This window comes from Perognathus longimembris, chromosome 9, assembly GCF_023159225.1.
Source record: "Perognathus longimembris pacificus isolate PPM17 chromosome 9, ASM2315922v1, whole genome shotgun sequence".
Lineage (NCBI taxonomy): Eukaryota > Metazoa > Chordata > Mammalia > Rodentia > Heteromyidae > Perognathus > Perognathus longimembris.
Window position 1 is genome coordinate 28237930 of NC_063169.1, and position 27751 is coordinate 28265680.

A 27751-nucleotide genomic window follows, 5' to 3' on the forward strand; every position below is an offset into this window, starting at 1 on the left:
AGAAATGATCTTTACTCTTCTTTTTATTCCTTTTGTGCCCCATCCCCATTGAAGGAGTATACATTACATTTATTTTTTAAAATGTGAACACAAAAACTATGTCTTTCTACTTTCTGGATTTTTATTTGGTTTTTATTTTTTGTTTTTATTTGAAAATGCTAAAAGTAGAGTTACAGTTACATAAGTCAGGCAAAGAGTACATTTCCTTTTAGACAATATTTGGCTTTTCGGGTCTCCCTATGTAGCCCAGGGTGATCTCAAATTCACACAATCCTCTAGCTCCTACCTCCCAAGTGCTACAATTACAACCACACCCAGCTACTTTCTAAATTTCTCAGACTAAAACATAGGTAGTGAGGTCAAATAAGCTCATTAAAGATAGATTGCCTAAATTGTTCTTTGCCTACTGATTTTTTTTACTAGATAGCATTTGATAATAATACCATGGAAAAATCATTCACACAGATGAAGCACTCTTATTGTTCTCTTTGTAAGGATGATGAGAAGCTTTCATAGAAAGGAATATTCAATGAACTGTGTGTGTGTGTGTGAGAGAGAGAGAGACAGGGACTTTGAATGCACAGTTCCAGTTTCAGTTCTTTTAACATACATTGCAAACAGCAGAGATCCAGCAATCCACATCTAAGTTAGGAGCCAAAACAAAGGATCAGGTTTCACCTATTTGGCTCACCCTACCTTGGAAACCACTAGATTCCATTTTCCCTGGGCTTAAAGCACAAGTTTGTTCTCGGGGAAATAATGTAATAGACTCACACTTTTAAAATATCAAATGAGTGACTGGATTTCTCCTAAATTTCCACATCTGTACTGAGAGGTAAGTTAAACTTATTTTTCTTATACAGGCTTTGTCAGAGTAATGGGAAAATTGCATTCTTGTTGTAGTTCAGTAGTCATTACCAGGTTGGAAACTCTTTCAGTAAAGGCAGTCATGTGAATTATTACAAAACATAATTTTCTGTCAGTCAGCTTTGTGCCACAAAAGATGCCTTTTCTACATAAGTTGCCACAAAGTGGTCACATTTGGAATATGTGGTTAAATGCAGGGCCTTTGGAGGCAATGGCTAAGGATGAGCTTCTAGAGCTCCGAGTACAGTGGGTCAACGTGATGGGTGACATGAGAGCAGAGGGCCACGGCCTGGGACCTGTGGGTCACTCATTGTGTGGGAGGAGAGAAGCCTTAGCATGTTCCTAATTGGAGATGTTTTAAAAATGACAATGCCAGTATTTAAACAGGGAATTAAAATACCCTGTAAGTGGTATGTTAGGTGGTGTAGAAGTTCTGTCTTCTCTGTGTTTCTCATGGACTCCTGATATTGACTAACACGTTATTTACATGTACAAGAACTAAAATTAGATGTAAAAGTCCTTAAACTTCACAGCTCTTTTGCATCTGTATTCACAAAATAAATATGAAACATCACAAAACCAATCAAATAAAACTTAAGGAAAGTTTAGTGGACAAAAGATGTTTTAGAGCTGGTGGCTGGTGGCTCACACCTATATTCCTACTCAGGAGGCTGAGCTCTGAGGATCTTGGTTCAAGCCAGCTAGGGCAGCAAAGTCCATGAGACTCTTATCTCCAGTTAATCACAGAAAAGGCTAGAAGAGGTGTTGTGGCTTATCAAGGTCATATTTTGCAGAGTTGGGTAAAGTAGGGAAACCTAGAAAAGAAGCATCTCGTACTTGACATATAGGAAAGGGAAGGGAAGATTCATCATGACATCCTTTCTGGGTAGTTATCTGGAGGACTCCATTTTTAATTCCTACCTAGATGTAGTCATGTCACCTAGAACTCCCTCATCATTTTACTAAGTTTGCAGGCATAGAGCATATGGATTTAGGGTGGGTCTATTACTTAAATCCTGGTAAATGTGAGTCTTATAATCACTTAAAACATGGAGACTGAATGGTCTCAGGTGAGCTTGTTATTATCCAAGACATGGAAACAATGTGTAATATTTAGGGCTTCCATTTGCCAGATGTGTCCTGTTAGTTTCTCCCTACCTATTTAAGGATTTGCAACTTACTGACATGTAAAAAGAAAGGGGATGGAGGAGGTAAGTGATTTTCAAACTTTACTTTGTTTCTGTTTTAATTGCGCAATCTGGCCTTAAAAAATTATTGTCAAAGTGATGTACAGAAGGGTTTCAGTTTCATACATAAGGCAGTGAGTACATTTCTTGTCCAACTTGTTACCTCCTCCCTCATTTTCCCCCACCCCCTCTTCACATTTTCCTCCCTCCCATTAGTTGTACAGTTGGTTTACATCATATAGTTTTGTAAGTATTGCTGTTGCATTGGTTCATCTTTTGTCCTTTGTCTCTCCACTTTAATGTTCCCCTTCCCTTCCCTAGTTCCAATAAATGTATGTATAATACGCAGAGGCAATCTAGCCTTTTAAGTCTTTATTAGTTTTTTTGTTATTTTTTTTTTTTTGCCAGTCCTGGGCCTTGAACTCAGGGCCTGAGCACTGTCCCTGGCTTCTTTTTGCTCAAGGCTAGCACTCTGCCACTTGAGCCACAGCGCCACTTCTGGCTGTTTTCTATATATGTGGTGCTGGGGAATCGAACCCAGGGCTTCATGTATACGAGGCAAGCGCTCCTGCCACTAGGCCATATTCCCAGCCCGTCTTTACTATTTTTAATCTCCCTGTCATCTCATCTGGCCTGTCTCAGGTCTACTGTTCCATGGGCCCAGTGATAGCTTGTTGTCCACCATCTGTCTCCGTTCCAATTATGGACAGACTTGATTCATGCTGAAACCCACTCATTATGTTTTCATTTTATATGTGCAATGCATCTTGATCAATGCTCATTCATTATGTCTTAGTTTGGTTTTCCTTTAAATAGATCCCATCATGTGTAGTTTCTCATAGGACCAAATAAAGTTCAGGTACTTGTTTTGAATGTAAATATTTTGTACTAAGAGCCAGGTAATAAATATTTTAGGTTTTGAAAATACCGAGCCCTGCAGTTGTAGAGTGACAGCGGCAATAGTCAATGGGAGATTTGTATGGCTGTGTCTTGAGCACTTATGTACAAGAAAGGTGGTAGACGGGTTTGGTGCCAGGGCTGTGTAGCTTGTGGATGTCTCATAAACATGAATACATCAGTGCTGAGATCCTGTGGCAGTCCTTGGTTATGAGCTAGTTATCTTGTATTTCTAATTTCGTGTGTGTGTGTGTGTGTGTGTGTGTGTGTGTGTGTGTTTTACTGAAAAAAAATATATAACTCTTTGGAAACTGTCCCTGATATTTTTGCATCTCCGAAAGCTGTGTTCTCTAGGCGTTGCTCAGGTTGGCGATGCTCTGTGGGTGGTGTTGCTGCCACAGCTGCTTCTGCTGCACCGCGAGCTGCTGGGACTGGTCTGAAGTCGACAGGGTTGTGTGTGTTTTTTAAATCATAGAAACAATAAGCTGAGATCTGAGGATGGCAGTTCAAAGCCTGTCCAGGTAGAAAAATGACACTTCTATCCAATTAACTACCAAATAGCTGGAAGTGGAGCTGTGGGTCAAGTGATAGAGCATTAGACTTGAGTGAAAAAAGATACAGGCCCTGAGTTGAAGTCCTACTGCCGGTGAGTATATGCTCCCAGAGACAGAATAGCATACACAAAACATAACCCACCCCCCATGTGTGCTTAAGAATATAACAACAGATCCACAGAGAGCACACAGACCCTGATTTTTAAAAATATTTCAGGGATTTTATAAAGAATCTTCGAAACTGAAAATACCTTGTTCAGGCAAGTTCTAGCTTCTTAGGAGACAGAGTTTGGAAGGATTACAATTTGAGGCCAGTCTAAGAATAACATCAAGTTTCTCTATGTAGCATGCATCAGAATTTTATTCCTTTTTATAGTTGGATAATATTCTCTTCTTTGTTTACCCACTCATCTGTTAGTAGACATGTGGTTGGTTTCTACATGTTGGCTTTGAGTATAATGCTATGCATGCAAGTATATTTGAACATCTGTTCAGTTCTTTGAGGCATATTCCTATGAGTAAAATTGTTGGGCCATTTTATGGTGATTTTTTTCCAGTTGTGGGGCTTGAACTCAGGGCCTGGGCACTGTCCCCAGCTTCTTTTGCTCAAGGCTAGCACTCTACCACTTAAGCCATAGCACCACTTCCTCTTTTTCTGTTTATGTGGTACTGAGGAATCAAAGCCAGGGTTTCATGCATGCTAGCAAGCACTCTACCACTAACTCACATTCCCAGCCTTTTATGGTGATTTTATGTTTACCTTTTTGAGAAATTGCCAGACTTCTCCATAGGGGTTGCACCACTTCATATTTCCATCAGCAGTGAGCAAGGACCCCAGCTCTCCACATCCTCACCAACACTTGAGTTTTTAGAATTATAGTCAAACTAGTATGGAGTGATGCTTTATTGAAGTTTTGCATTCTTCTAAGGACTAGTGAAGTTTTCCTGTGCTATTGGCCATTAGTATATCTTCTTTGGAGAAATATATACTTAAATCCATTGCATATTTCTTTTTTAGTAGTATTCTTGTTGAGTTACAGTACTTCATGCATTCTGAATATAAAAAGCCTTATCAGATACATAATTTACATATATTAACAAGTATCATTCTATATATTGTCTTTTCACTTTCTTGATAAGTTTTTTGATGTACAAAAACCTTAAATCTTGATAAGGTTCAATTTATTTATTTTTTGTTTTGTGGTCTGTCCATTACCAAATCCAAGGTCATGAAGATTTGGCCCTATGTTGTCCTCTAATAGTTTAATAGATTTACCTCTTATATTTAGGTTAAATGCATTTTGAATTAATTTTTGTAAATGATGGGATCCAATTGAATTCCTTTGCATGTGAAAAATTAATCATCCAATTAGCTTCTCCCCTCTCTTCTTTGAAATTTTATCAACTTTTAAAATTTATTCTTGGTACTGGGAATATTGAACATTTTACTTTCTAAAATGTTTGATTAAACTGCCCAAACTAAATTTCTGGGAAGTAAACTGCTACTTCAGAAGAGAGAGGAGGGGGTTATGGAAAAGTTGAGACATTAGAATAGAATTCATGCTGGTGGTCCTAGTCACTCAGGAGCCTGAGATCTGGGGATCATGGTTCAAAGTCAGCCCAGGCAAGAAAGTCCTGTGATATACCTCCAATTAACCACCAAAAACCTGGAAGTGGAGCCTATAGTTCAAGTGGTAGAACACTCGTCTTGAGGAAAAGAGCTCAAGGACAACATCCATGCCCTGAAATAGAGCCCAGGACTGGCAAAATAAATAAATAAGTTAATTAAAAAATAGTTAAGTGGAACTCAGCATGTGGCTTAGGGAAAGAGTACTTGTCTTTTATGTGTGAGGTCCTGTGTTTATTCCCCAGCACGGCAAAAAAAAAAAAAAAAAAAAAAAGTGAAGAAAAGTCTTAAAAAACTAAAAGTGACCACTGCCTATTTAAGAAAAAAGGATACAGTCAAGACTTTTTAAATGACCAAATCTGAAATTATTAAGAGATTAAAAAAACCCCAAAACATTAAGCTGGGTGGATCATACCTGTAATCCTAGTTACTCAGGAGACAGATTTGAGGATTGTGGTTTGGAGCCAGCCTGGGCAGGTAAGTCCATGAGACTCTTATCTCCAATTAAGCACCAAAAAGCTAGAAGTGGTGCTGTGGCTCAAGTGGTAGAACCCTTGCCTTGAGCACAAAAGCTTAGGGACAATGCCCAAACTCTGACTTCAAGCTCCAGGACCAGTACACACACACACACACACACACACACACACACACACACACACACACACACACACAATCAACCAATCAATCAATTGAGTGAATTCGTTGCTTCCAAAAAACATGGAGATTCTTGATAATTATTCATCTTCTGTGAAACAAAGTATTTTTTGCATTCAATGCACTTTTTTGCTGTGATGAGAACTGAACCCATGGCTTTCAAACATGCTAGGAAAACATTGTACCCATCATTCAATACACTTAAACATATTGAATTTATTAGCGAACTAAATACAGTACACTTAATGTGTATTAAATTATGTGCAACTAACTTAGTGAATATTACATTTGTGAAGTGGTAAGACTTTGACATGGAGAAAATGTTTTCAGTGGCAAAGAAAAGTAATAACTATAGTGCATATCAAGCATTGATTTGTGTTGAGCCTGTTTTGAGGGCTCATGAAAGCCTGACCATCCCATAAGGTATGTCCATCACTGTCACTGATGAGCTTCGACATGAACCAGAAAGTTCAACATAGTGGCCAATATGCTGTCAGTCAGTCAAAAGTGAAGTAATATTACCACACCTCTCCTTAATGAGAAAAGTCATTTTCCATCAGCAAAGAATCTGACAGAGGATGAGCACTTATCAAAGTAAAAGCGATTCTGCAATTTGATGGTTCCAGTCCTCTGAGTCTACTCAATGCTCAATTGCTTTCTTACTGGTTTTCTTCTAGCAATGCATTCTAGATTGACTCTTATCTTCATTTTTCTCTAAAATGACTCCCAAATGTTTTGTAACATTACATAAATATCCTTTTGAGTAATATAAATGCCTAATGACATGTCAAAAACATGGAAGCTTTTGTTTCCCTTTTTAATCTTTGGAGCTTTGATTTTCAATAATTCATAAAGACATTAACCTTTTAGATAGATTGGAACTATTTTTCACTTAATACAATTTTGTTTTGTTCTGAAAACCAAGGACATGGAAGTATTCATTCTCTGCTGAATAGAGCAGTGTATACATGTATCTGTGTTCATTCCAAAAATACTTCTTAACGTAATTTGTCTTTTCAGGCTTCTAATGTGTGGGCTTACTCATACTGTTCCTTCTGTAAGAGAGAATGTAATAGATTCCAGTAGGTGTGCTGTTATAACAATATTCCAATTTTCTTTTCCCTTTGGCTCTCTTTACAACATTATTTCTGCTATACTTTGTTAGCTGATTCTGTGGGGAAAAAGTAATTTTCATAATAGAAAATACGACTTGAAAAGGTAATTTTTTTCTCCTGAGAAATCAGAATTCGTGGCAGGCCTGGGGTACTGTCCTCCTGCATCTGTGACTTTGGAAGAGTGGCTTCATTTCTCAGACTCAGCTTCCTCATTTCAGAAAACAAAATCATAACCACCATAAACAAACAGGAAAAACAAAACAAAACTACCTTTTCAGATGGCGGTGAGAGACCAACTCAAAAGTACTGAAGAGAACTGAACACACCCTGGGCCTGGTAAGTAAAAATCAGGACTCATCCACTGAGTTCAATCATGAGACAAGATGGGAGCAGACAAGTGCAAGAAAGCAAATGTCATTGAAATTAAACAGAAGTTGCTCCAATTTCCTACTAACTTTTGCACTGATAAGAGCAAGAGATAGAGACAAGTATAAGAGGACCAAGTAGCAGCTGGGCATTGCTGGCTCACACTTGTAACCCTAGCTACTCAGGAGGCTGAATTCTGAGAATCATGGTTGGAAGCCAGCCCAAGCAGTTAAGTCCATGAAATGCTTATCTCTAACTATCAAAAAGCCATAATGGAGTTGTGGGTCAAGTGGTATGTAGCCCTGTACAAAAAAGCTCAAGCCAGCGCTGAGTTCAAGACCTAGGACCAGCACATGCACACACACCACAGAGAGAGGGGGGGAGGAGGGAGGGAGGGAGGGAGGGAGGGAGAGAGGGAGGGAGGGAGAACCAAACCAAATATCACTGAGCATCTACTATGAAGGGAGAGGAGAAGATGGTACTGGAAATAGGGGGTGTATAAGTGAGAGATTTCAGAAGAACTTAAGAGATATTTAGATGGAATAAGAACTTGATGGGCAATCCAAGATGAATATGAGATTTCTAACTTGGGTGTTTGGCTGTTGATCTTACTGTTTGAAAAGATAATAGAGTAAGAGGGCAGGGAAAGTAATACATTCTGTGTGGACAGGTCAAATCTGGGATTTCTGTGGGACATTTAGATGATGATTAAGAGGTAATGGGAGGGAGGCAGAGATCTGGGATGGAGCAAAAGATTTGAGAGCCAAGAACCTGACAGTAATAGTTGGATCCACAGAAATTTTACAGAGAGAGGAGAAAGTGGGAGTTGGAGAGAGAGTTAAGTGAGGGTTGGGTGGGGAATGACTAATCAGTGGACATGGAATCAATATGTTGATGGATCAATTATATCCTAGCCTTTTGCAGTTTTTCTTTCTTGATTCTTTACAACAGTAAAATAGTCAAGAAATAAAGTCAAGAAATAGTCAAGAAATAAACTGGTGAACTTGTTCTATTTTGCAGACTCTTTCCTTCTTGTGAGCCTGAGTCATGAGTTGGATGTTCCTCAGAGACCTCCTAAGTGGAGTAAATAAATACTCAACTGGGATTGGGCGTATTTGGCTGGCTGTTGTGTTCATCTTTCGTTTGCTGGTCTACATAGTGGCAGCAGAGCACGTGTGGAAGGATGAAGACAAGGCATTTGAGTGCAACACTCGGCAGCCTGGTTGTGAAAATGTGTGTTTTGACTACTTCTTCCCCATCTCCCAGGTCAGACTTTGGGCCTTACAACTGATCATGGTGTCTACACCGTCTCTCTTGGTGGTCCTACATGTAGCCTATCGCCAGAGTAGAGAGAAAAGGCACAGAAAGAAACTCTATGTTAGCCCAGGCACCATGGATGGTGGCCTATGTTACACTTACCTGCTTAGTCTCATTGTGAAAACTGGCTTTGAAATTGGCTTTCTTGTTCTATTTTGTAAATTATATGGCAGTTTTAGTGTTTCCCACATTATGAAGTGTGATTTGAAGCCCTGTCCCAACACTGTGGACTGCTTTGTCTCCAAACCCACTGAGAAAACAATCTTCATCTTCTTCTTGGTCATTGCCTCATGCTTGTGCATTGTGTTGAATGTCACTGAACTGAGTTTTTTGGTTCTCAAGTACTTTTTCAAGTGCAGTCTCCACAAACATTCTAAAAAGCTCAAGTGCTCAGAACACAAGAGCCATCATCCCAGCTATGTTGAATGTGGTGAGGTGGGGGCCCCTCCATGACTTTATAACCATCATTTAGGCTTGGCTGTAGGTACATACCAGCAATCTGAAGCAACATTACTCTTTAACACATAAGAGAATTAAACAAAGAAATCTTGCATCCTTCCTAAGCAAGATCTTAACTGGGTTGGAAAACTAGGAGTATTAGTGTTAATATTATTTGGGAGAAATTAAAAGAAATTAAACATCTTTCAGTGCTGAATGCTGAAGAGGACTCCTTGTCTTGTTGTAGAGTTCTTCTTGGACAAACAAGTTGTGTTTTTACTAGTTGTAAATTAATCTAAAGACATGGAACTAACAGCCAGGTGCTGGTAGCTCATACCTGTAATCCCAGGAGGTTGAGATCAGATGATCTAGGTTCAAAGCCAGCCCAGCCAAAAAAAAAAAAAATATCATGAGACTTTTATCTCCAATCAGCCAACAACAAAAGCCAGAAGTGGAGGCTTGGGTCAAGTGTAGAGCAAGGAAGACAAAGTCAAAAACAAAGATGACAACAAAGAGGAAGAAGTAGAGGAGGAGGAGGGAGGAGGAAAAGGAGGGGGAGAAGAAGGAGGAGGAGGAGGGGAAGAAGGAGGAGGAGGAGAGGATGAAGGAGGAAGAAGAGGAGGAAGGAGGAGGAAGAAGAGGAGGAAGGGGGAAGTAGAAGCAGGAGGAGGAGGAAGGAGGAGGAGGAGGAGGAGGAGGAAGGAGGAGGAGGAGGAGGAGGAGGAGGAGGAGGAGGAGGAGGGTAAGAAAGAAGGAAAAGAAAGAAAAGCAACATATGCATGAATTCTTTCATGAGCTTAGATGGGTCAGAATAGAAACCCTATAGCTTTTCTGGTGGGTTTTTCTTTTTTAGTAACTTATTACATAATTCATGGACAATAAAATGGCTACTATAAAAAGTGACCCTTCCTCCATGGAAGACCTGGCAATTTCTCTAAAGTGGCATTCAAGGCTCCAACTCCCTCAGGGTTCCTCAGACTTTGTAAAGAAAGGGAGCAAGAGATGCATATTCATTGAGAGAGTTCAGAACTCTGAAGATTAAGGTTCCTGGCTATAAGTGGACTATCAGAAAGGGAAGAAAGCCATTATATATTTTAACCAGTCTTCTCTTTAAGTACAAATATTACTAGATGATAGCCTACTTAAGCTGAAGACAGCAGACATGTGAAAGAACAACTCCAGAGACATGGGGAAATGGAGTGCTCAATGAAAGTAGCATACTAATGAGGAGCAGGAGAGACCACAGAAAAACATGCCCATTTGATAATCACATCACATACCTCTCTGACGATATGAACACCGAAATATTGTATAAATTACTACAGATAACAGGATTTCACAATATACTATAAAGATGACATGATTTTAAAATTTAATAACACATTTATCTCTAGAACAGATAACAAAATATATCCTATGCTTTACACTGTAGCATATAATGTAAAAGTTTACTCACTTGTTTAGAAAGCTAGAACTTTCTTGTACTTTTGTTTTTTAAATCACATATTATCTTTAGATTTAATACTCAATAGGTTTGTTTTTCCGGAATAAAAATGACTTGTGATAATATTTGGTTTCACTGAGTATGATTATTTTGAGTATTATTATTTCTAATAGGTTTAGAACAAGATTTGCAGGACTGTTTGGTAAAATAGCTAAAAAAAATTGTTCCCCTCTGAGAATTTCTTAACCAAAATTCCAGTGTACAACATAATTTTAACTAAAACCAATTACTCGTGTCTTCTATGCCCTGACCTCCTTAAAATAAAATGGGTCATTATGTAGTTTAGAAACCGTGTTACAAACAGTGCTCATAATCTCTGTCTTAAAAACTCTGTATTGAACAGAGAGAAGGGAGGGTTCTTTGTGATTTCTCCTTTCTTCAGTTTATCCCATGGATTGCTGCTGGAACTAAGAGATTACCAGATCTTTTGCCATTGGGTTTTATGTTTTTCACACATAAGTGGTTAAAGAAGTTTAAGGTTTTTGATGTGAAATCCAGAAAACACAGTTTTGGGTGCAGAGCTAGAATGGAGAAGCAGGGGGTTGTTTCATGGTAAAAAGAGTTTGTTACCAAATAATCTTTTTGTTTTTGTTTTATTTTTTATTTTTTTATTTTTTGGCCAATCCTGGGGCTTGGACTCAGGGCCTGAGCACTGTCCCTGGCTTCTTTTTGCTCAAGGCTAGCACTCTGTCCCTTGAGACACAGCGCCACTTCTGGCCATTTTCTGTATATGTGGTGCTGGGAAATCGAACCCAGGGCCTCATGTATATGAGGCAGGCACTCTTGCCACTAGGCCATATCCCCAGCCCCCCAAATAATCTTTTTGAAGTTCAGCCTCTTCCTAACCATTATGATAATCTCTGTTCAAACTATCACATCTGTTATTTGGACATACAAATCTCTTGATTTTCTTCTTTGTAGAGAGAAGAAGGAACTAAAAGATGTGAAAGTGAGGACAATAGAAATGAAGACATATTTAAATAGGAAGAATTACTGTTACTTTAAGCTTGTTGGTACAACTTTAACTCACAAAATGAGCTTCTTATAAGAACATTCTAAAGAGTTTTAGAATTATTAAAGTCCCCAAACATTTCATTATGCTAAACTGTTATGGCTGGGAACATGGTGCAAGAGTAGAGCACCTATCTGGCAAGTTCAAGGTCCTAAGTTCAAACCACAGTACCATCACAAATAAACAATAATAAAAATAGTTATGTTATGCCATCTGTATTGCTTTGTTAGTAAAATAGCATTTATTGAGCTCCTGGGAGCATGACACTATGCTGTATGCCTTCTGAGATATAACCTTGGAACAAGAAAATGTCCACTTTGGTTAAGTGTGGAAGTGAAGAGGGGGTGGTATCTTGACTGCAGCACTTGCCCCATGAACTTTTGGTATAGGGCTGCCTGCCTGCTCATCCTGCCTGCCCACCCTGCCTGCCTGCTGCCCTGCCCACCCTGCCTGCCTGCTGCCCTGCCCACCCTGCCTGCCTGCTGCCCTGCCCACCCTGCCTGCCTGCTGCCCTGCCCACCCTGCCTGCCTGCTGCCCTGCCCACCCTGCCTGCCTGCTGCCCTGCCCACCCTGCCTGCCTGCTGCCCTGCCCACCCTGCCTGCCTGCCTGCCCTGTCCACCCTGCCTGCCTGCCTGCCTGCCCTGCCCACCCTGCCTGCCTGCCTGCCTGCCCTGCCCACCCTGCCTGCCTGCTGCCCTGTCCACCCTGCCTGCCTGCCTGCCCTGTCCACCCTGCCTGCCTGCTGCCCTGCCACCCTGCCTGCCTGCTGCCCTGCCCACCCTGCCTGCCTGCTGCCCTGCCCACCCTGCCTGCCTGCTGCCCTGCCCACCCTGCCTGCCTGCCTGCCTGCCCTGCCCACCCTGCCTGCCTGCCTGCTGCCCTGTCCACCCTGCCTGCCTGCCTGCCTGCCCTGCCCACCCTGCCTGCCTGCTGCCCTGCCCACCCTGCCTGCCTGCTGCCCTGTCTGCCTGCCCACCCTGCCTGCCTGCCCTGTCCACCCTGCCTGCCTGCCTGCCTGCCCTGCCCACCCTGCCTGCCTGCCTGCCTGCCCTGCCCACCCTGCCTGCCTGCCCTGTCCACCCTGCCTGCCTGCCTGCCTGCCCTGCCCACCCTGCCTGCCTGCTGCCCTGTCTGCCTGCCCACCCTGCCTGCCATCTTCTATCTGTTTAATCTGATCCAAGCTAGATTTCTATGTCAAGCATGAGACAGTCCAAGAAAACTACCTTCCATATATATTTTTTTTCCTGTTTAATAGAAAATAAGCGTTAGGACACTTTTCTAGTACCTTCCCTTTCTAACCCCTCATTTTCTTCGTGTTTACATTTTTTGTGCTAGTAGGGGTAATTGTGGAGGGATCTCAATATTAAGTAAGATGGAGATGCCAAACTATTCCTTATGGTTCTTTTCATCATTTCACATTAGTTTTGTTCTTAAATTTTCAATGACTTGTAAAAAAGCCCACAGTGTCATGTTTCTCCTTATTCTGGTTCACATACCATCACATCTATGTGACATACTGCTTACTGACAGCTACTTACTCCTACTGTAAATTTACTTTTGTTTGTATATTCTAAGAGTATATAGAACACAAAAGAGGGAAACATTTCACAGCTTAAAAAAAATCAAACTGATGAGAAGTGGTGAACTACACAGGATAAAGCATGTCAGCTTTCAACTGGATTTCTCAGACCAGAGCTTGAGAGAAGTGTTCTGCCAGAGGCCTACAAATTCTTCTCTAAATAAACAATCAGGGCCTTTTCTCCCAAAGCAAATCTTCTCTCAGCTGCAAAAGATCCTGGGGATTGAGGAAAATTCTGATAATTTCCCATGTACCCTTTTGTTCCCACTGTGTCAAACAACTCTCCTATTGTGTGATTATCTTTTAAATTTTATTACTAATTTACTTTATTATTATTATATTAGAGATTTACAGAGGGATTACAATTATGAGTCAGGTAACAAGTACATTTTCTTTTGTCTAGTGTCTTCTGTTCTCTCAATCTCTCCCAGTCTCTGTCTTCTCTCTCCACCCATAAGTTGTATAGTTTATGAGGTTATCTTTTAAAACTCTAATGTACTCACATATGGTTTGAAAGCAAAGTGACATGAGCTCTGCACATTACTTAACTAGCTCAATTTCCCATCTATTCCAAAGGAAGCATGAGATCTTTCCCCAGCTACAGAGATTTGAGTTTTGGTTACATTTTTATTGCTACAGTGGAAAATATTGTTCAGAGGAAAATAATGTAAGTAATTTCTATTGATACTTTTAAATTTTTTCAGAAATTAATGACTCTTTTCAGGATGGAGATGGACAGATTGCCATCAGTATAGAATTAGGGATGAATCTCCCTACATATACAGAATCACTGGAGGCTGAAGAAGTGAACTCCAGGTTCTTACTCTTTAGGAAAAGTTCATTCTTCATTGTAGACTGGGGCCATAGGAGAAAAATATTAAGCAATGCATATGCTACATTCTTGCTATAAAATGTTTTTAACTGGACAGGGACCAGTAGTTCATGCCTATAATACTAGCTATTCAAGAAGCTGAGATCTGGATAGGTGATCACAGTTTAACTTTGACAGAAAGTTCTCTGAGGTTCAATCTCCATAATAATCCACTAAAAGCAGTGATGAAGTGTGATCCAAGTAGTAAAACACCAGCTGAGCAAGTAAGCCAAGCAAGTGCAAGGCTTTGAGTTAAAACCCCAGCACTATGATGACAACTGCATATACCTTGAGATTTGACTTTGAAGTTTATCAGTACTACAAAACCTACAAAAACGAGATTTGACTTTATCAGGTGATTACCTGATAAACTAGTCAACTGATTCTTAAACAAGTAAACTGATCTTCCTAGAGATCTCTCAAACTATATTAATTTAATTTAATATTGTAGTCAAAGATTCATTTCTTCATATTTTTGTATCTCCACAGATTAAGTCGCTGGTACATGACAGTTCATTGTTTCTCAGAAAAATACTTTATATTCATGCCTTTCCCATCTCTCATCTACCTAATACCTCCATGTAAGAGTCCTGATTTTCTTGATGACAACTTACCCAGCTTTAAAAAACTGCATTGCCAAATATTCTTTGTGTGCAAGGTAACAGTATGACTATCTTCTTACCAGAAAAAAGTAATGATATGACTATCTTCTTACCAAAGGGAGAGACTTTTGAAAAGTTTGCATTAGGGAAAAGTTACTTAAAACATAAAGCCGAACTAGCCTACTTGTGTCTTGTCACCTCACTCATCTTTACATGCCTAGAACATCATAACTAATAGGGAAATGGACATCTACAGTGAATACTTGTCTTTGAGAATGGAAGGAAGACCTTATGAAGGAGCAGAAAGATACGCCCTTGGGACACTGCTGCCATTACTGTTGGCTACTAGTCATGAACTGCTTCTCTTACCTGCTTTTGTGTTGGCCGAGAGGCTGATATGATATGGACAAGTAATTGTCTGCATCAATCTTCTGAGAACAGCATTGATTTTATTTTGCAACACAAGTTCCTTGTAATTCTAACTGTACACTACCTTAAGACAAGTATAGTATGTGACTATTTTTAAATGGTTAATTTAAACCTCTATTATCAGATAACCATATCCAGGCTATAGAAAATTATATTTCCAGTACTCGAAGGGGAAATAGTTCATGCTGTATTTCAACATTGCACTGGCTGAGTATTAGGACCAATGGCAACAAAATCAAAGAGATAGAGGTCAAGATAAAGGAAAAGTCTATTAATTTGAACTTCCTAAATGACATAATCACTTTAGAAAACAGTAAAAACTCAAGACAAGACACTGGAAGGGATGTTAAAGAATGCTTCTGAGTTATATGGAGGTGCAGCTTGATTTTCTCAAATTTTCCTTTAGCTATGGTTCCAGTTCCTAGAATGTGTGTTGGACAATGACAAAATCAGACTTTGCATTGGCTCTCTCCCCACATAAACTAAGTACACAGAAATATCTCTGTGTGGCTGGGGATATGGCCTAGTGGCAAGAGTGCTTGCCTCTAATACATGAAGCCCTGGGTTTGATTCCCCAGCACCACATATACAGAAAACTTCCAGAAGTGGCACTGTGGCTCAAGTGGCAGAGTGCTAGCCTTGAGCAAAAAGAAGCCAGGGTTGCTCAGGCCTTGAGTCCAAGGCCCAGGACTGGCAAAAAAAAAAAAAAAAAAAAAGAAATATTTGTGCAACAGAATTATAAAGAACAAATTTCATGGACAACAAGGTATTTATCATAAACAATTTAGGCAGGTTGCATAAAATAGAAATTTTATTTTCTTTACAATTATGTCATTGTAGTGACATGTAAAGTACTTAATATGTTGTATAATTTCATTCTTCTTTTCTGCACCTTGAAAAAAACTGTCTTGAAGGCTTGGATAAAATATTTCTGTTAGAGAACAACATGTAATGTAAAATGGGAATACAAAATAGTACTATTAGTACTATTTTACTATTATTTTACTAATTTTACTATTAGTACTATTTTAGTACAAAATAGTACTAAGGCTATTGTATCAGTGAGATGAGCCATCAAGGCCACTGGCTCATGGGGGCTATTCCAAAACTGTGATAGGTGTTGCAATGAACCGTACATGGACTTACCACTTACTTATCTTTATGTTATTTGCTTATTTTTTTTTCTTTTTATTGTAGTACTGAGGCTTGAAATCGGGGCCTCCCACTTGCTGGGCAAATGCTCTACCATTTGAGCTATCTCAAATGCATCTCAAATGCAGGTGATAATGGGGCTCTTCATCATTTTACTTTAAGGCTTAATCCACAGCAGTTTGATAAGCATCAGTGAACATATTTTTAAAGCTTACAGTATAACTGTGCTATAAAAATTAAATTAGTATATTAACAATACAAATCAAACTCCTGCAGCATAAAACAATAAAATGATTTGCCCAATGTTTCATGAACCGGCACAGCAGGTATCCAGTTAAAATTTCCTGGAATTGTTTCTAAGAGCTTTGCAATATTGGCACCTCCATGTGATACTAAGTCTCCAATTATATTAGCACAATTTTTTTTAAAAAACCTTATTAGAAAACTAAACACATAGAATCAATATTGTCTCTAGTCTGTTTCCATTATGAAGGATGATATATTGATTCTAAAGCAGAACAATTGCTAATAGTTTGTCCTAATTCTTAAAAACTCTATTTGTGTAACTGCTTAACTTACCCTAATTAGCCCAAACTGTATGTACATTTCTCGTGTTAGTCTGCCATCTTGTGGCCTTATACTACTGTGCAACTTGGAACCCAACCATTGTATTTGTAAGGTCAGGCCTGTGAACTATGTATGTAAATTAAACACACCTTCAATTTCACTGAGACTAAATTCATTCCAGCAAAAGATGACCACTCTTAAGTCAGAAAGACATGCTGGGAACTACAAGGAAAGCAAATTGCCCAATTACAAAAAATATATGCTGTAACAGATACTCAAAAACATTGGCATATTTATTGAATGAGTTATGAACAAACATCTACTATAGATGACTGTATGGATGGGTGTGCTGGGGCATGCCAGAAGGAGGACTTCCAGTTCAAGGCCACCTTGAGCAAGACAGTCAAAAATTATAATAAAAATATAATCTAAAAATGAGGGTGTAAGATATCACAAGAAATGTATTCATTGCCTTATTATGTAACTGTACCCCCTTTGCACACCACATTGTCAATAAAATTAAAAAAAACATACCTCTAAAAAATATATACATATATATATAATCTAAAAAGTTGGGGCTGGAAATGTGGCTTAGTGGTAGAGTGTTTGCTTTGCATGCATGAAGCCCTAGGTTCAATTGCTCAGCACCACATAAACAGAAAAGCTGGAAGTGGCCCTGTGGCTCAAGTGGTAGAGTGTTAGCCTTAAGCAAAAGGAAGTCAGAGACAGTGCTCAGGCCCTGAGTTCAAGCCCCAGGACTGTCACAAAAAAGTGTATGTAACTTTTTCAATTAGGACAATTAATATGACCCCTGTTAAAGGTGGGAAAGAGGGGTTGGGAATGTCGCTTAGTGGTAGAGTGCTTGCCTAGCATGCATGAAGCCCTGGGTTCAATTCCTCAGCACCACATAAACAGAGAAAGCCGGAAGTGGTGCTGTGGCTCAAGTGGTAGTGTTAGCCTTGAGCCAAACCAAGCCAATGACAGCACTCCAGGCCCTCAGTTCAAGCCCCAAGACTGGCAAAAACAAAACAACAACAACAAAAAAAAGGTCAGAAAGATAAAATTTGAATGCAGGACATAATGCAAACACAACAGGATTATAAAACCATTTGCTTTGTTGAAGCAGAATGTGTACATATATGTACATAATATTGGCTACTAGCTAACTTTTTTCTTTAAATAGCTTTTAGGATTTATCCTCAGTAAGCCGCTTGGAACTCTTTTGAGTTCGATTGTCTTAGCTGTAGCAGTACTAAGGGCTTGCTTCTAGATAGAAAATGACTTGAATTTTCTGCTGAGCATGTCTGTCTTATACGTCATTCTAGTAATCCTGAAAAAAACGTGTTTAGTAAAAAAGGAGTGGCACTGTGGCTCAAGAGGTAGAGTGCTAGCTAGCCTTGAGCTGAATTGCTCCAGGACAGTGTGCAGGGTTCAAGCCCCACAATGGACAAAAAATGAAAAAAAAAAAGGAAAGGGGTGGGTGGGGGAAACATTTAGAAAGGTCACAGGGATGCTGGCTTCAAGGCTATGGCTTTGTGTTTAAGTGATGCATGCATAGCAAACCCAGGATCTTGCAAATGCTAGGCAAGTATTTGATCACTGAGCTATTTCTCCAGCCCCTAGCAAATTTTGAACATTCTTTTCATTGTCAAGGATATCATCTTTGAGAGATGGAGATTGGGAAAGCCCAGTCATAACTAAATCTCAAAATTTAACACAATTATTTCATCACTGTCACAGAACCAACTGGGGTGTTCTGGTCTTTCATCTCTGGCAGAGCAGCACCTACCTTGTATACTGCTCGCTCATCTACTGTATGTGGGAGCTGGTTATCAATGTTTTTTGGACCTTGGTGCTGGCTCGTGTCTGTGATCCTAGCTATTCAGAAGTTTGAAAGCTGAGAATCACATGGTTCAAAGCCAGACCACTCAAGAAAGTCATTTTCTCCAATTAACCAGCAAAAAGCCAGAAATGGAACTTGGCTCAAGTTGGTACTGAGTGCTAGTCTTGAGCAAAAAACTCAGGGATAGTGCCTAGGCTCTGAGTTCAAGCTCCAGAACCAGTACAACACACACACACACACACACACACACACACACACACACACACACAGTTGGAAAAACAGATGGGCTTTTTTCTTCATTTTACAATGGAAATAAGCAGATGAAAATTTTGAGCTTTTACATTTAAGAAATCAATGCATGCCATGTGAAATAACTTCAATTTCTACTTTATTTGCCCAATCAAGAGCATGTTGCACACTTGTTTGAGTATTCATATCATTATGTGGTCCTGACACTTTCCACCACCATCATCCTGCTTGGAAATGGCAACCCCGTCACCAAGTAGCACAGTAGAAAGTGGTCTAAGCCAGGCATGCCGAGACCTGTTTGTAGGCTGCTGTTAAATTTCCCCATATCACTGTTTTCATAAAAGTCAGAATGCTAATTTTCCTAGTTTCTACAAATGGGGCTTTCATGAGGCTCATGGTGTAATAAACTCTGAGCTGCCACAATGACATTAGAAAAATCTTCTTTGGAAATATATGTACTTGCAAAAAATATTCTGCACTATGGAAGTAGATGAGATTGTGTCTAAGAAGATTTAGTAAATACATGTTTTCCCAGTACAAGTGAGGTAAGAAGTCTTCCACTGAGGTTTGCCTCCAGCCTGAGATTCACTGTTTTAAAGATGACTGCATTTTATTAAACAAATGTAACACATTTACCAGCTTCTACGGACTAGCGGACAAGGACTGTCAAGAATTACTTGTTTGATTAGAACTTATAGGCATAGGCAGGAACTTCCTGAACAGAATACCAGGGGCACAACAGGTAGGGGAGAGACTCGACAAATGAGACTACTACAAAGTAAAGTTTCTGCACAGCTAAAGACATAGCCACTAAACTAGAAAGACAGCCAACCATATGGGAAAAGATCTTCACCAGCACAGCAATAGACAAAGGCCTAATGTCCGTCATCTACAGAGAACTCAAGAAACTAACCCCTTCCAACCCAGTAAGCCAATTATTAAATGGGCAAAGGAGCTAAAGAGACTTCACAGGAGAAGAAATAAAAGTGGCAAAGAAACACATCCCTGGCAGTAAAGGAAATGCAAAACAACAACAACAACAAAAAAACAAACCAACCAAAAAAACCCTGAGATATTACCTCACTCCAGTTAGAATGGCCTATACTCTGAACTTAGGCAACAACAAATGCTGAAGGGGATGCAGAGAAAGAGGAACCCTTCCCCACTGTTGGTGGGAGTGGAAACTAGTACAACCACTTTGGAGAACAGTATGGAGGTTCCTCAAAAAGTTCAGCATAGACATACCCTATGACCCAGCCATACCACTCCTAGGCATCTATCCTGAACAACAGGATCCAGGATACCATAAAGACACCTACATATCCATGTTTATCGCTGCACAAATCACAATAGCCAAAGTATGTAAACAACCCAGATGCCCCAGTACAGATGAATGGATCCAAAAAATGTGGTACCTATACACAATGGAATACTACATAGCGATTAGAAATGATAAAATAATGGCATTCACAGGGAAATGGTCAGATCATTTTTTTAAGTATTTATGCTTCCATTTTATTTTAAAGAATTTAACTGCCACCTCAGTAGTCTTAAGAGCAATATAACAAAACATACATTTAGACTTACGTCCATCATCAACTTTAAAGGCTTCCCTGAAATAAGGTTGGGATTCACATCTTCTTTCTTAAGAAACACTAACCATAATTTGTTATCCTTCAACCCACCAACCCTCATTCAAACAATTACCTGATGAATTCGAATCTAACATTTAAAATCTTTGTCTGCTATAGGACATTCATCTTATCTGCTTCCCTGCATAACAAATTAAGCCTAACTGAAAATAAATCACTTTTAAAATCTCATTTTTGTAATGTGTTTTACCATGACATTATTTTATCTAAAATATAGGCTAAGTGGTGTTTTTCTTTTTTTTTTTTTTGGCCAGTCCTGGGCCTTGGACTCAGGGCCTGAGCACTGTCCCTGGCTTCTTCCCGCTCAAGGCTAGCACTCTGCCACTTGAGCCACAGCGCCGCTTCTGGCCGTTTTCTGTATATGTGGTGCTGGGGAACCGAACCTAGGGCCTCATGTATCCGAGGCAGGCACTCTTGCCACTAGGCTATATCCCCAGCCCGTGTTTTTCTTTTTAATTAACCACATTCATTCTGGTAAATTTCAACAAAAGGAGAGCTCTTTATAGTCAAGAAGCTCTATAATGAGTTTGGCTATTTTCTAATTATATGAAATATAAAAGTTTGAATTTTTAACAGTAATAATTTTAATAGCTCCTAAATGGGGTCATGAAAAAAGAATCAAGTCTGCACCAGTCCACGTACCTACAGTATTATGATAGAAGCACTCACCAACATTCCACACTATTTCACTCCCATGCCTCTAACAAGAATTCCTTACTAGGAATAGTGCATTAATAAACAAGACTCTCAACCTGCTAAGTGTGAAAAATTACTTGCTTAAGAAAAAAGTATATTAGCTCTTCTTGGCTGGTCAAGGTTGAAATGGACATTTATCGTTTTTCTAACTTCTGTCCTAAGTTCAGAAATTGTCTGATCAAAGATGAGGAATTTTTTTTTTGCCTGTACCTAGCAAAATAAAATGGCAAATTTGCCACCAGGTCATTCTTTGTCAAAAAAAGAAATAGGCTTTCAATTTACACACTATAAGCTAATAAGTGACATCTGCATACTACACAGCTTGTTTATATTATGCACCATTCTAGGGGAGAGGAAAAGCTTCACAGGAGTTTATTCAATCCAAAGGACATGTAGGAATATCCTAAGAATATTGACTTATACATGAAATTTCTATAAACTGTTAAGTGGTCATCTTAGGTGTTTTGTAACAAACCCTTATAATACAAAAGTCGACTCAAGGCACATTATAAAGCACTGAAATTTACAATTTAGTCACTGTTCTTCTCTCTTCCAATACAAAATTGTCTGGCAGTCTTCAATGGTGATTCTGTTAAAACTTTCCACGTTTAGATTGTTTTACCAACAAAAAGGAAAAAGAAATAATGATTTCCAAATTCAAGTTAGAGGAAAAACCATTATCATATAGCAATGAAACCTGAGCAAATACTAAATTTGTGATTACAAGAGACATCTTTCATTAATACATTATTCAAATTCCTCCATAGCATTCAAGTCGTAGGTTAAAACCCAACAAAAGCTCATGTAAGCACAGAATCCAACTGCCATGAAATGAGGATTTATATAAAGCCTCTTCAGCCCTAAGTATTTAGCTTACAACAACGAACACACTTTACCTAAATAACACCATTTAAACAGGTCTATAAATAGTTACTTAAGATTAGAAAGTGTAATGCAGCATGTGACTGAAACCATTCTGTAGAAAAAGCATCAATGAATACTTCATCACTAACTTGGGCATGGTAAAATTGATTACTTTGGCAATGTTTCCAAATTAGAATGCCTTTTAATAAAACAAGTATAAACATCTGTATTCCAATGTATGTTGGTGCTCCTGAGGCTGTCTAAACATGAAAAGGCATCCCAGTGACATGCATTATATGCTTACTATACCTCAAAACTTCAGTGCCTAGTATGTGAAGTGATTCTCTATCATTTAACAGTCTGCCTTATAGCAAATTCTAGTAGAGATTTATTTTCAGGATTTTATTATAACTTTGGGAAATTAGTGGTAAAACATGGTTTTAAAAAACAGTATGTGGCTGCACTTAATTCACATAAAAGCATTTTTACAACCATACTGAAGTTTCATCCTTTTACACAGGTTAACAAATGTTATCACAAGAAAAAGTAAACCTTGGGTTTAACCAAAAAGCAGTATTTTTGAAAGTGGAACAATGAAAATTTTTTTTCCAAAGTTTTTACAAATGGTCACCTCTGGGTCAATTTCCCAGACTAGGGAAACAGTTGTTAAAATATTATGTGCTCAATTGAGCCGCTTATCTGCAGTACAGTATAGTACTAGAAATCAATCCTAAGGTCAAGATTTAAAACCATTTGAACAGGTAAGACCCTATGTGTTTTAAAGCCACCCCAGAGGAGGTACTTTTTTTTCCTTCCCAAAGGCAAAGCTGAATTAAAAAACTGACTATATGTAAGTTTATTTTTCATAGCTTCAGTTCAAAATACTATCCTCATTGATAATACGGTCAGTATCTTGTCTGATCTGGATGATGTGGAACAGGAAGTGGGGTTTGAGAAGGCGGACCCTGCATTCGTGGAGGAGGTGGCGGCCCTCTTGGTGCTGGCCATATACCAGGACTCATTCCTCCGGGTTGTGTAAATGGAGGGCTCAGAGTTCCTTGATCCTCAGTAAACTGGGGTAAAGAGTTAGCATTGTAATGGTGAGGAGGGGGTGCAGTTACAGGTGGACCACCATGCTGAGGTGGGGGAGGTCCTGGAGGAGGATGATTCATGTAAGGTGACATCTGGGCAATAATATGTCCTGGGGGAGGTGTTATTGGTAGAGGAGCAGAGGTCATTGGAGGAGGTGGAGCTTGGCTATATACCAAGTGTGGAGTACCTGCTGCCTGGGGAGGATGGGGCATTGGATGGCTTATTGGTGGTGGTGGAGGTGGGGTGGTGCATAATGTTGCTGTGGAGGCATAATATGATGAGGGTGCGAGACCACTGGTTGACCCTGATATTCAGGATGATGGTGAGTAGGTGCTGGGGCAGGAGGTGGCAGTTCTCTAGCACCTGAGTTTGAGTCATCCTGAATAGGGACGGTTATTAAATTGCTGTGTTTTCTTGTTGAAATACGCAAAGTTTCCTGAACGTGGTGGAGGTGGAGCCATGGACAATTCTGCCGGAAGAGCTCAAATATCTTCGTGTGGCTGATTATAGTGCTCGTGTGGCACATGCTGCAAAGGAGGTGGTGGCATCATGATGTGCTGCTTTGGCGGAATATGGCTCATATGGTGCTTGTCTGGTGGCATTGTGAAACGATCAGGGATTTCAGCTGGTGGTGGGGCAATAGGAGGATGAACATTTTCAAGTGAAGCCCGGGTAACAGGTTTTCCAGCTCTCATATGGCGATGGTTGATATGAGCCTGTAAGTGTCTCTGAGACAGATACGTTCTCTTGTACCCTTGAACAATACTACACATGAAGAGAGAACCTCGTGTACACTGCTTAATTCGCTGCACAGGATCACTACAGCCTGGACACATCTCCCTTTTTCTCGTGTAAAATAGCAGTCATAGCAAAAAGCATGCTTGCATGGAATCATTCGCCCATAGATTTTAATAGGCAATCCACATTTGTCACAGAAATGAACTGGGTTATCATCCTTTTCACCTAAGATCTTAAAGTCCCAAAAAAGGTGTCCAGGAAATCTCTGATTTCCAAACAGTTCGCCCCGTTTATAGTCATAACGTTCTTCATTATAATCAAATCCTTCTAAAGTAAAGCTGAGTAGACAAATATATCCCTCCAAGGTGCCAGGCTTCTCAAGACTCTTTTGGCCCTAGAACTGGTAAACAAAGTAGCCAAAGCACACAAGTTTTAACTATGCCCACATGGCTAAATTATAGCACCTTCCTCACCAGTTGGAGCCTTTGCAGGCATCCTGTTAATCGTCCTTTCAGTTCGAGATACAGGTTTAGCCTTGTTTGCTTGTTTAGAGATGAGTTTTATAGGAATTCGTCGGCGAACATCAAGACCACCCAAGGATCCAGAACTGTTAGTGCCTTGCAACTCACTGTCAGTGTGATCCATGATTCCAGATCTTGAACAAATAATGTTGAGACAAGTCTAGAACACAGAGAACAAAGGTGCATGGTCTCCTTGATATATGATTGTTGGGCGGGGGGATGGGGTGGGGGAGAACAGTAGAGACCATGTCTGTAAAATAACAAACTTCTTTTGAAATGGTATTTCCACATGTTTGGGTCATCAACTTCACATTATCTAAAACCAATAACTAAACATAAAAAGGTCTAGGATAGACCTACCAGAGGATCACAATAGCTCAGCAGCTATGTATATATGATTATATAAGCTGAGGCTAAGCAAAATGAACTCCAAGGAAACAGGAGGATTTTATTGTCATTACGTTTAATGTACTAGATGAATTTCCTTTGGCATACACCATGTGGTTCCTGTATATAAGTTTGGTACACTGGATATTGTAGACATGCTTACCTGATCTAGGGAAGGGTAAGAAAAATGTGGGAGAGTGTAACAAATATGACAAGAAATGTACTCACTAACTTATGTAACTCTACCCCTTCTGAACATCACCTTGTCAATAAAATTTTTTAAAAAATAATGACTTGTTCGGAAACAATTTAAACAAAAGATGCTCTGTATACCCACCATCCCAGGCTTAAGCTTACAAGTGTTGCTATCTTAATGCCTCTGTATAAAAGGGGCCAGTTCGGCTTTGCAAAAAATGGCACTCCCCTGAAAAGGATGCCTCACATTCACCTCTTTCTAGTGAAAAATACCCTGGCACAATCTGTACCTCTACAGTTTGTACCCACTGTGTCCCCCCAAAAGCCCAGTGACTTCAACACCTCACGCTATAAAGGGATCTTGGCACACAAGATTCACTGTAATCACTCTTCTTATGCCCAGCCTTGCTACTCCTGGCAGAGGTGGTTTAACAGTACTTCTTTCTACAGGCTGTGTACGTGCAACCTGAAAATTGAAAATTTCCACTCAGCTATTTTGGGGAACAGAAAAACCTTAGTTCCTTGGTGACGGCAAAATGAAATGTCCTGGTGTAACGGAGAATCCTCGCCATACACACACTACAATGAGAAGTTGGGCAGAGCCTACTCAGCTACTGCTGTTGGCTAATTCCCATTTCTCTCAGCTTCTCTGATTCAGGGCACACAGGTTACCTTTTATACTTAGTGCTTTTCCAAACTTACTAAAAGAAAAAAGCAATGGGAGTAAATCTGTGAACCATAGTCAATTTCCTGCCATTTCTGACATTCGATTCTCAAGCATATACCAGATGTGTACCAGGTACCCAGTTGTTTAAATAGGTAAGGAGTTGAAACCCTGAGATGTTCATCTTCCAGCGTTCCCTTGTCTGTGGTCTTTGGATCAGCAATAATCTCAACAGCTACTACTGCTTCATTAATTTTTGTCTGTAGTTCTCTATTACTCTTCTATATGCAGCAATAGCAGAATTTGAGCAGCTCCATTAAAAACTGCACCTCTTGTGTCAAAACCAAGAATGTCCAAAGCAGCAGGCAAGCCCTGTTTGTTTGCTTTGCACATCTGAACCAAAATGAGAACTGCCTTACACCTTACCTGGTAATTAGTGCATAGCCCCTCCTCATTCCCTACTCATTTCATGGTACAGATTGGGTTCCAGAAGTTCTTTTCAATCCCTTGGTGTGAATATTAAGCAAATAACAAAAATGCACATAAAAATAAAGAGCCCATACCAGGCCCTGGTGGCTCATGCTTGTAATTCCATCTCAGGAAGTTGAAAGCTGAGATTTATGGTTTGGGTTTGAAGCCAGTCCAAGTAGGAAAAGTTCATGAGATTCTTATCTGCAATTAACTAGCAAAAAGCTGGAAGTGGAGTTGTATGTGGTAGAACACTAGCCTAGATCAAAAATGCTCAGGGTCAGCACCCAATACCTAAGTTCAAACCCTTGAACAGGCAGATATGCTTGTGTATGTGCACGCATGTGCACACATACACAAAGGTGGCTGTTAAAAGAATATCACTTTTACATTGGTTCCTAATAGTTGCCTTATCACCGACAGAACATTTTCTTTTCAGACATCAGGCTTATTTTACTTCTAGCTAAAAACACCAAGCAATCTATTATGTTATTCAATGGCATATATATTCCAAATCTAGGCATGCACAGGCTGTAGAGTTGGTTTGCTGGTTTTAACTTCCAGCTCTGCCACTTATTGTCTTAACCATATATTCCTTTGGCAAGATACTTATCATTTCCTAATCTTAGAACACAGTGGCAGTTGTTAACTGTTGCTATCAATAGCAGATTGAATATATAGGAACTAGGCTTGAGAAGTCCACATACAACAGATCCCTACTAGACTGCAGGAAGAATTCAATCACAAAACTTGGTTTTCTTTTCTCCTAGCTACTAAATACCCTTCCACTCCAAAATATTCTATTTGCCTCTCCACTGTTCATTATGCTCTTCCTAGAAAGAATGGAACTTAATTCTATTTTTGCCTCAAAAATTATGCACTACTACTTCACTATTATCTTCTTGAAATGAGATCTGAGGCCCAGCCTTGCCTCTAACTTATGATTCTTGCACCTTTGTCTCATGAGAGCTGGGTTTACACATCTGGCCATTACAACTTAATTGAACCTGGGTCTCCCTGGAGTTAGGTCAAGAAAACATTCTTCCAAACTCTTTAAATGTGCCACATACACTGAAAGCACTTTGTGATACTTAATTTGGGATCTCAATACATGGTTCAGTCTTCTCACACTAATCCCAAGTACATTTTCATGTAGAGTTCATCAAATACTCAAAATTCCTTCATCTCCATTCTAATTTAGTAACCTTCTTCTATGGCCATTCCAGACATTAACTTCATTACTCCTAAAAATCTTATGTGTTCCAATCTTTTGTGATTGGCCATATTCCCATGATACTCTCTTCCACCTGTCAAGACTTCAGTTCCCTTAACCACTCTGTCTGGTTTTCTTGGCTTTGTTTCCTGTCTATTCAGTCTCGGTTCATTGATGCATTTCTATCAGGACTGAAAAATGCCCTCCCTTTACCTCACAAACTGAAGACCACCATTAGGAAAACCATATAATCTTGATGCCACTACATTTTGCCTTCAATGTGAGAAACTGCATATATTATCGAACCAATTCTTTGTATATCATGTAACATCTATACTTAGCTCCTCCCATTCATTTCAAACGTTCACCATTCGAATCTTCACTTCCTACTTTTCCAAGGCTAGCTGTTGAAGAATTGGTACTTTCCTT

At 39.6% G+C, this 27751-nt stretch overlaps 1 protein-coding gene and 1 pseudogene across 4 annotated transcripts; one reads left to right on the forward strand and one right to left on the reverse strand.

The window, feature by feature from the left end:
* The first annotated feature begins 635 nt into the window (after positions 1-635).
* On the forward strand, positions 636-9516 carry Gjb7 (gap junction protein beta 7). Of its 4 annotated transcripts, none has more exons than XM_048353869.1 (3): positions 636-835; positions 7120-7237; positions 8288-9516. In XM_048353869.1, exon 3 carries the CDS (start codon positions 8315-8317, stop codon positions 9035-9037), a length of 723 nt encoding a protein of 240 aa, XP_048209826.1. In that variant the 5' UTR covers positions 636-835; positions 7120-7237; positions 8288-8314; the 3' UTR covers positions 9038-9516. The 4 variants fall into 4 exon arrangements, with proteins under 4 accessions (XP_048209826.1, XP_048209827.1, XP_048209825.1 ...); XM_048353870.1 differs by having other exon boundaries at positions 7180-7237; XM_048353868.1 differs by lacking the exon at positions 7120-7237 and having other exon boundaries at positions 637-835.
* Positions 9517-22934: 13418 nt separating this feature from the next.
* LOC125357153 lies at positions 22935-24519 on the reverse strand (annotated as a pseudogene).
* Positions 24520-27751: the final 3232 nt, after the last annotated feature.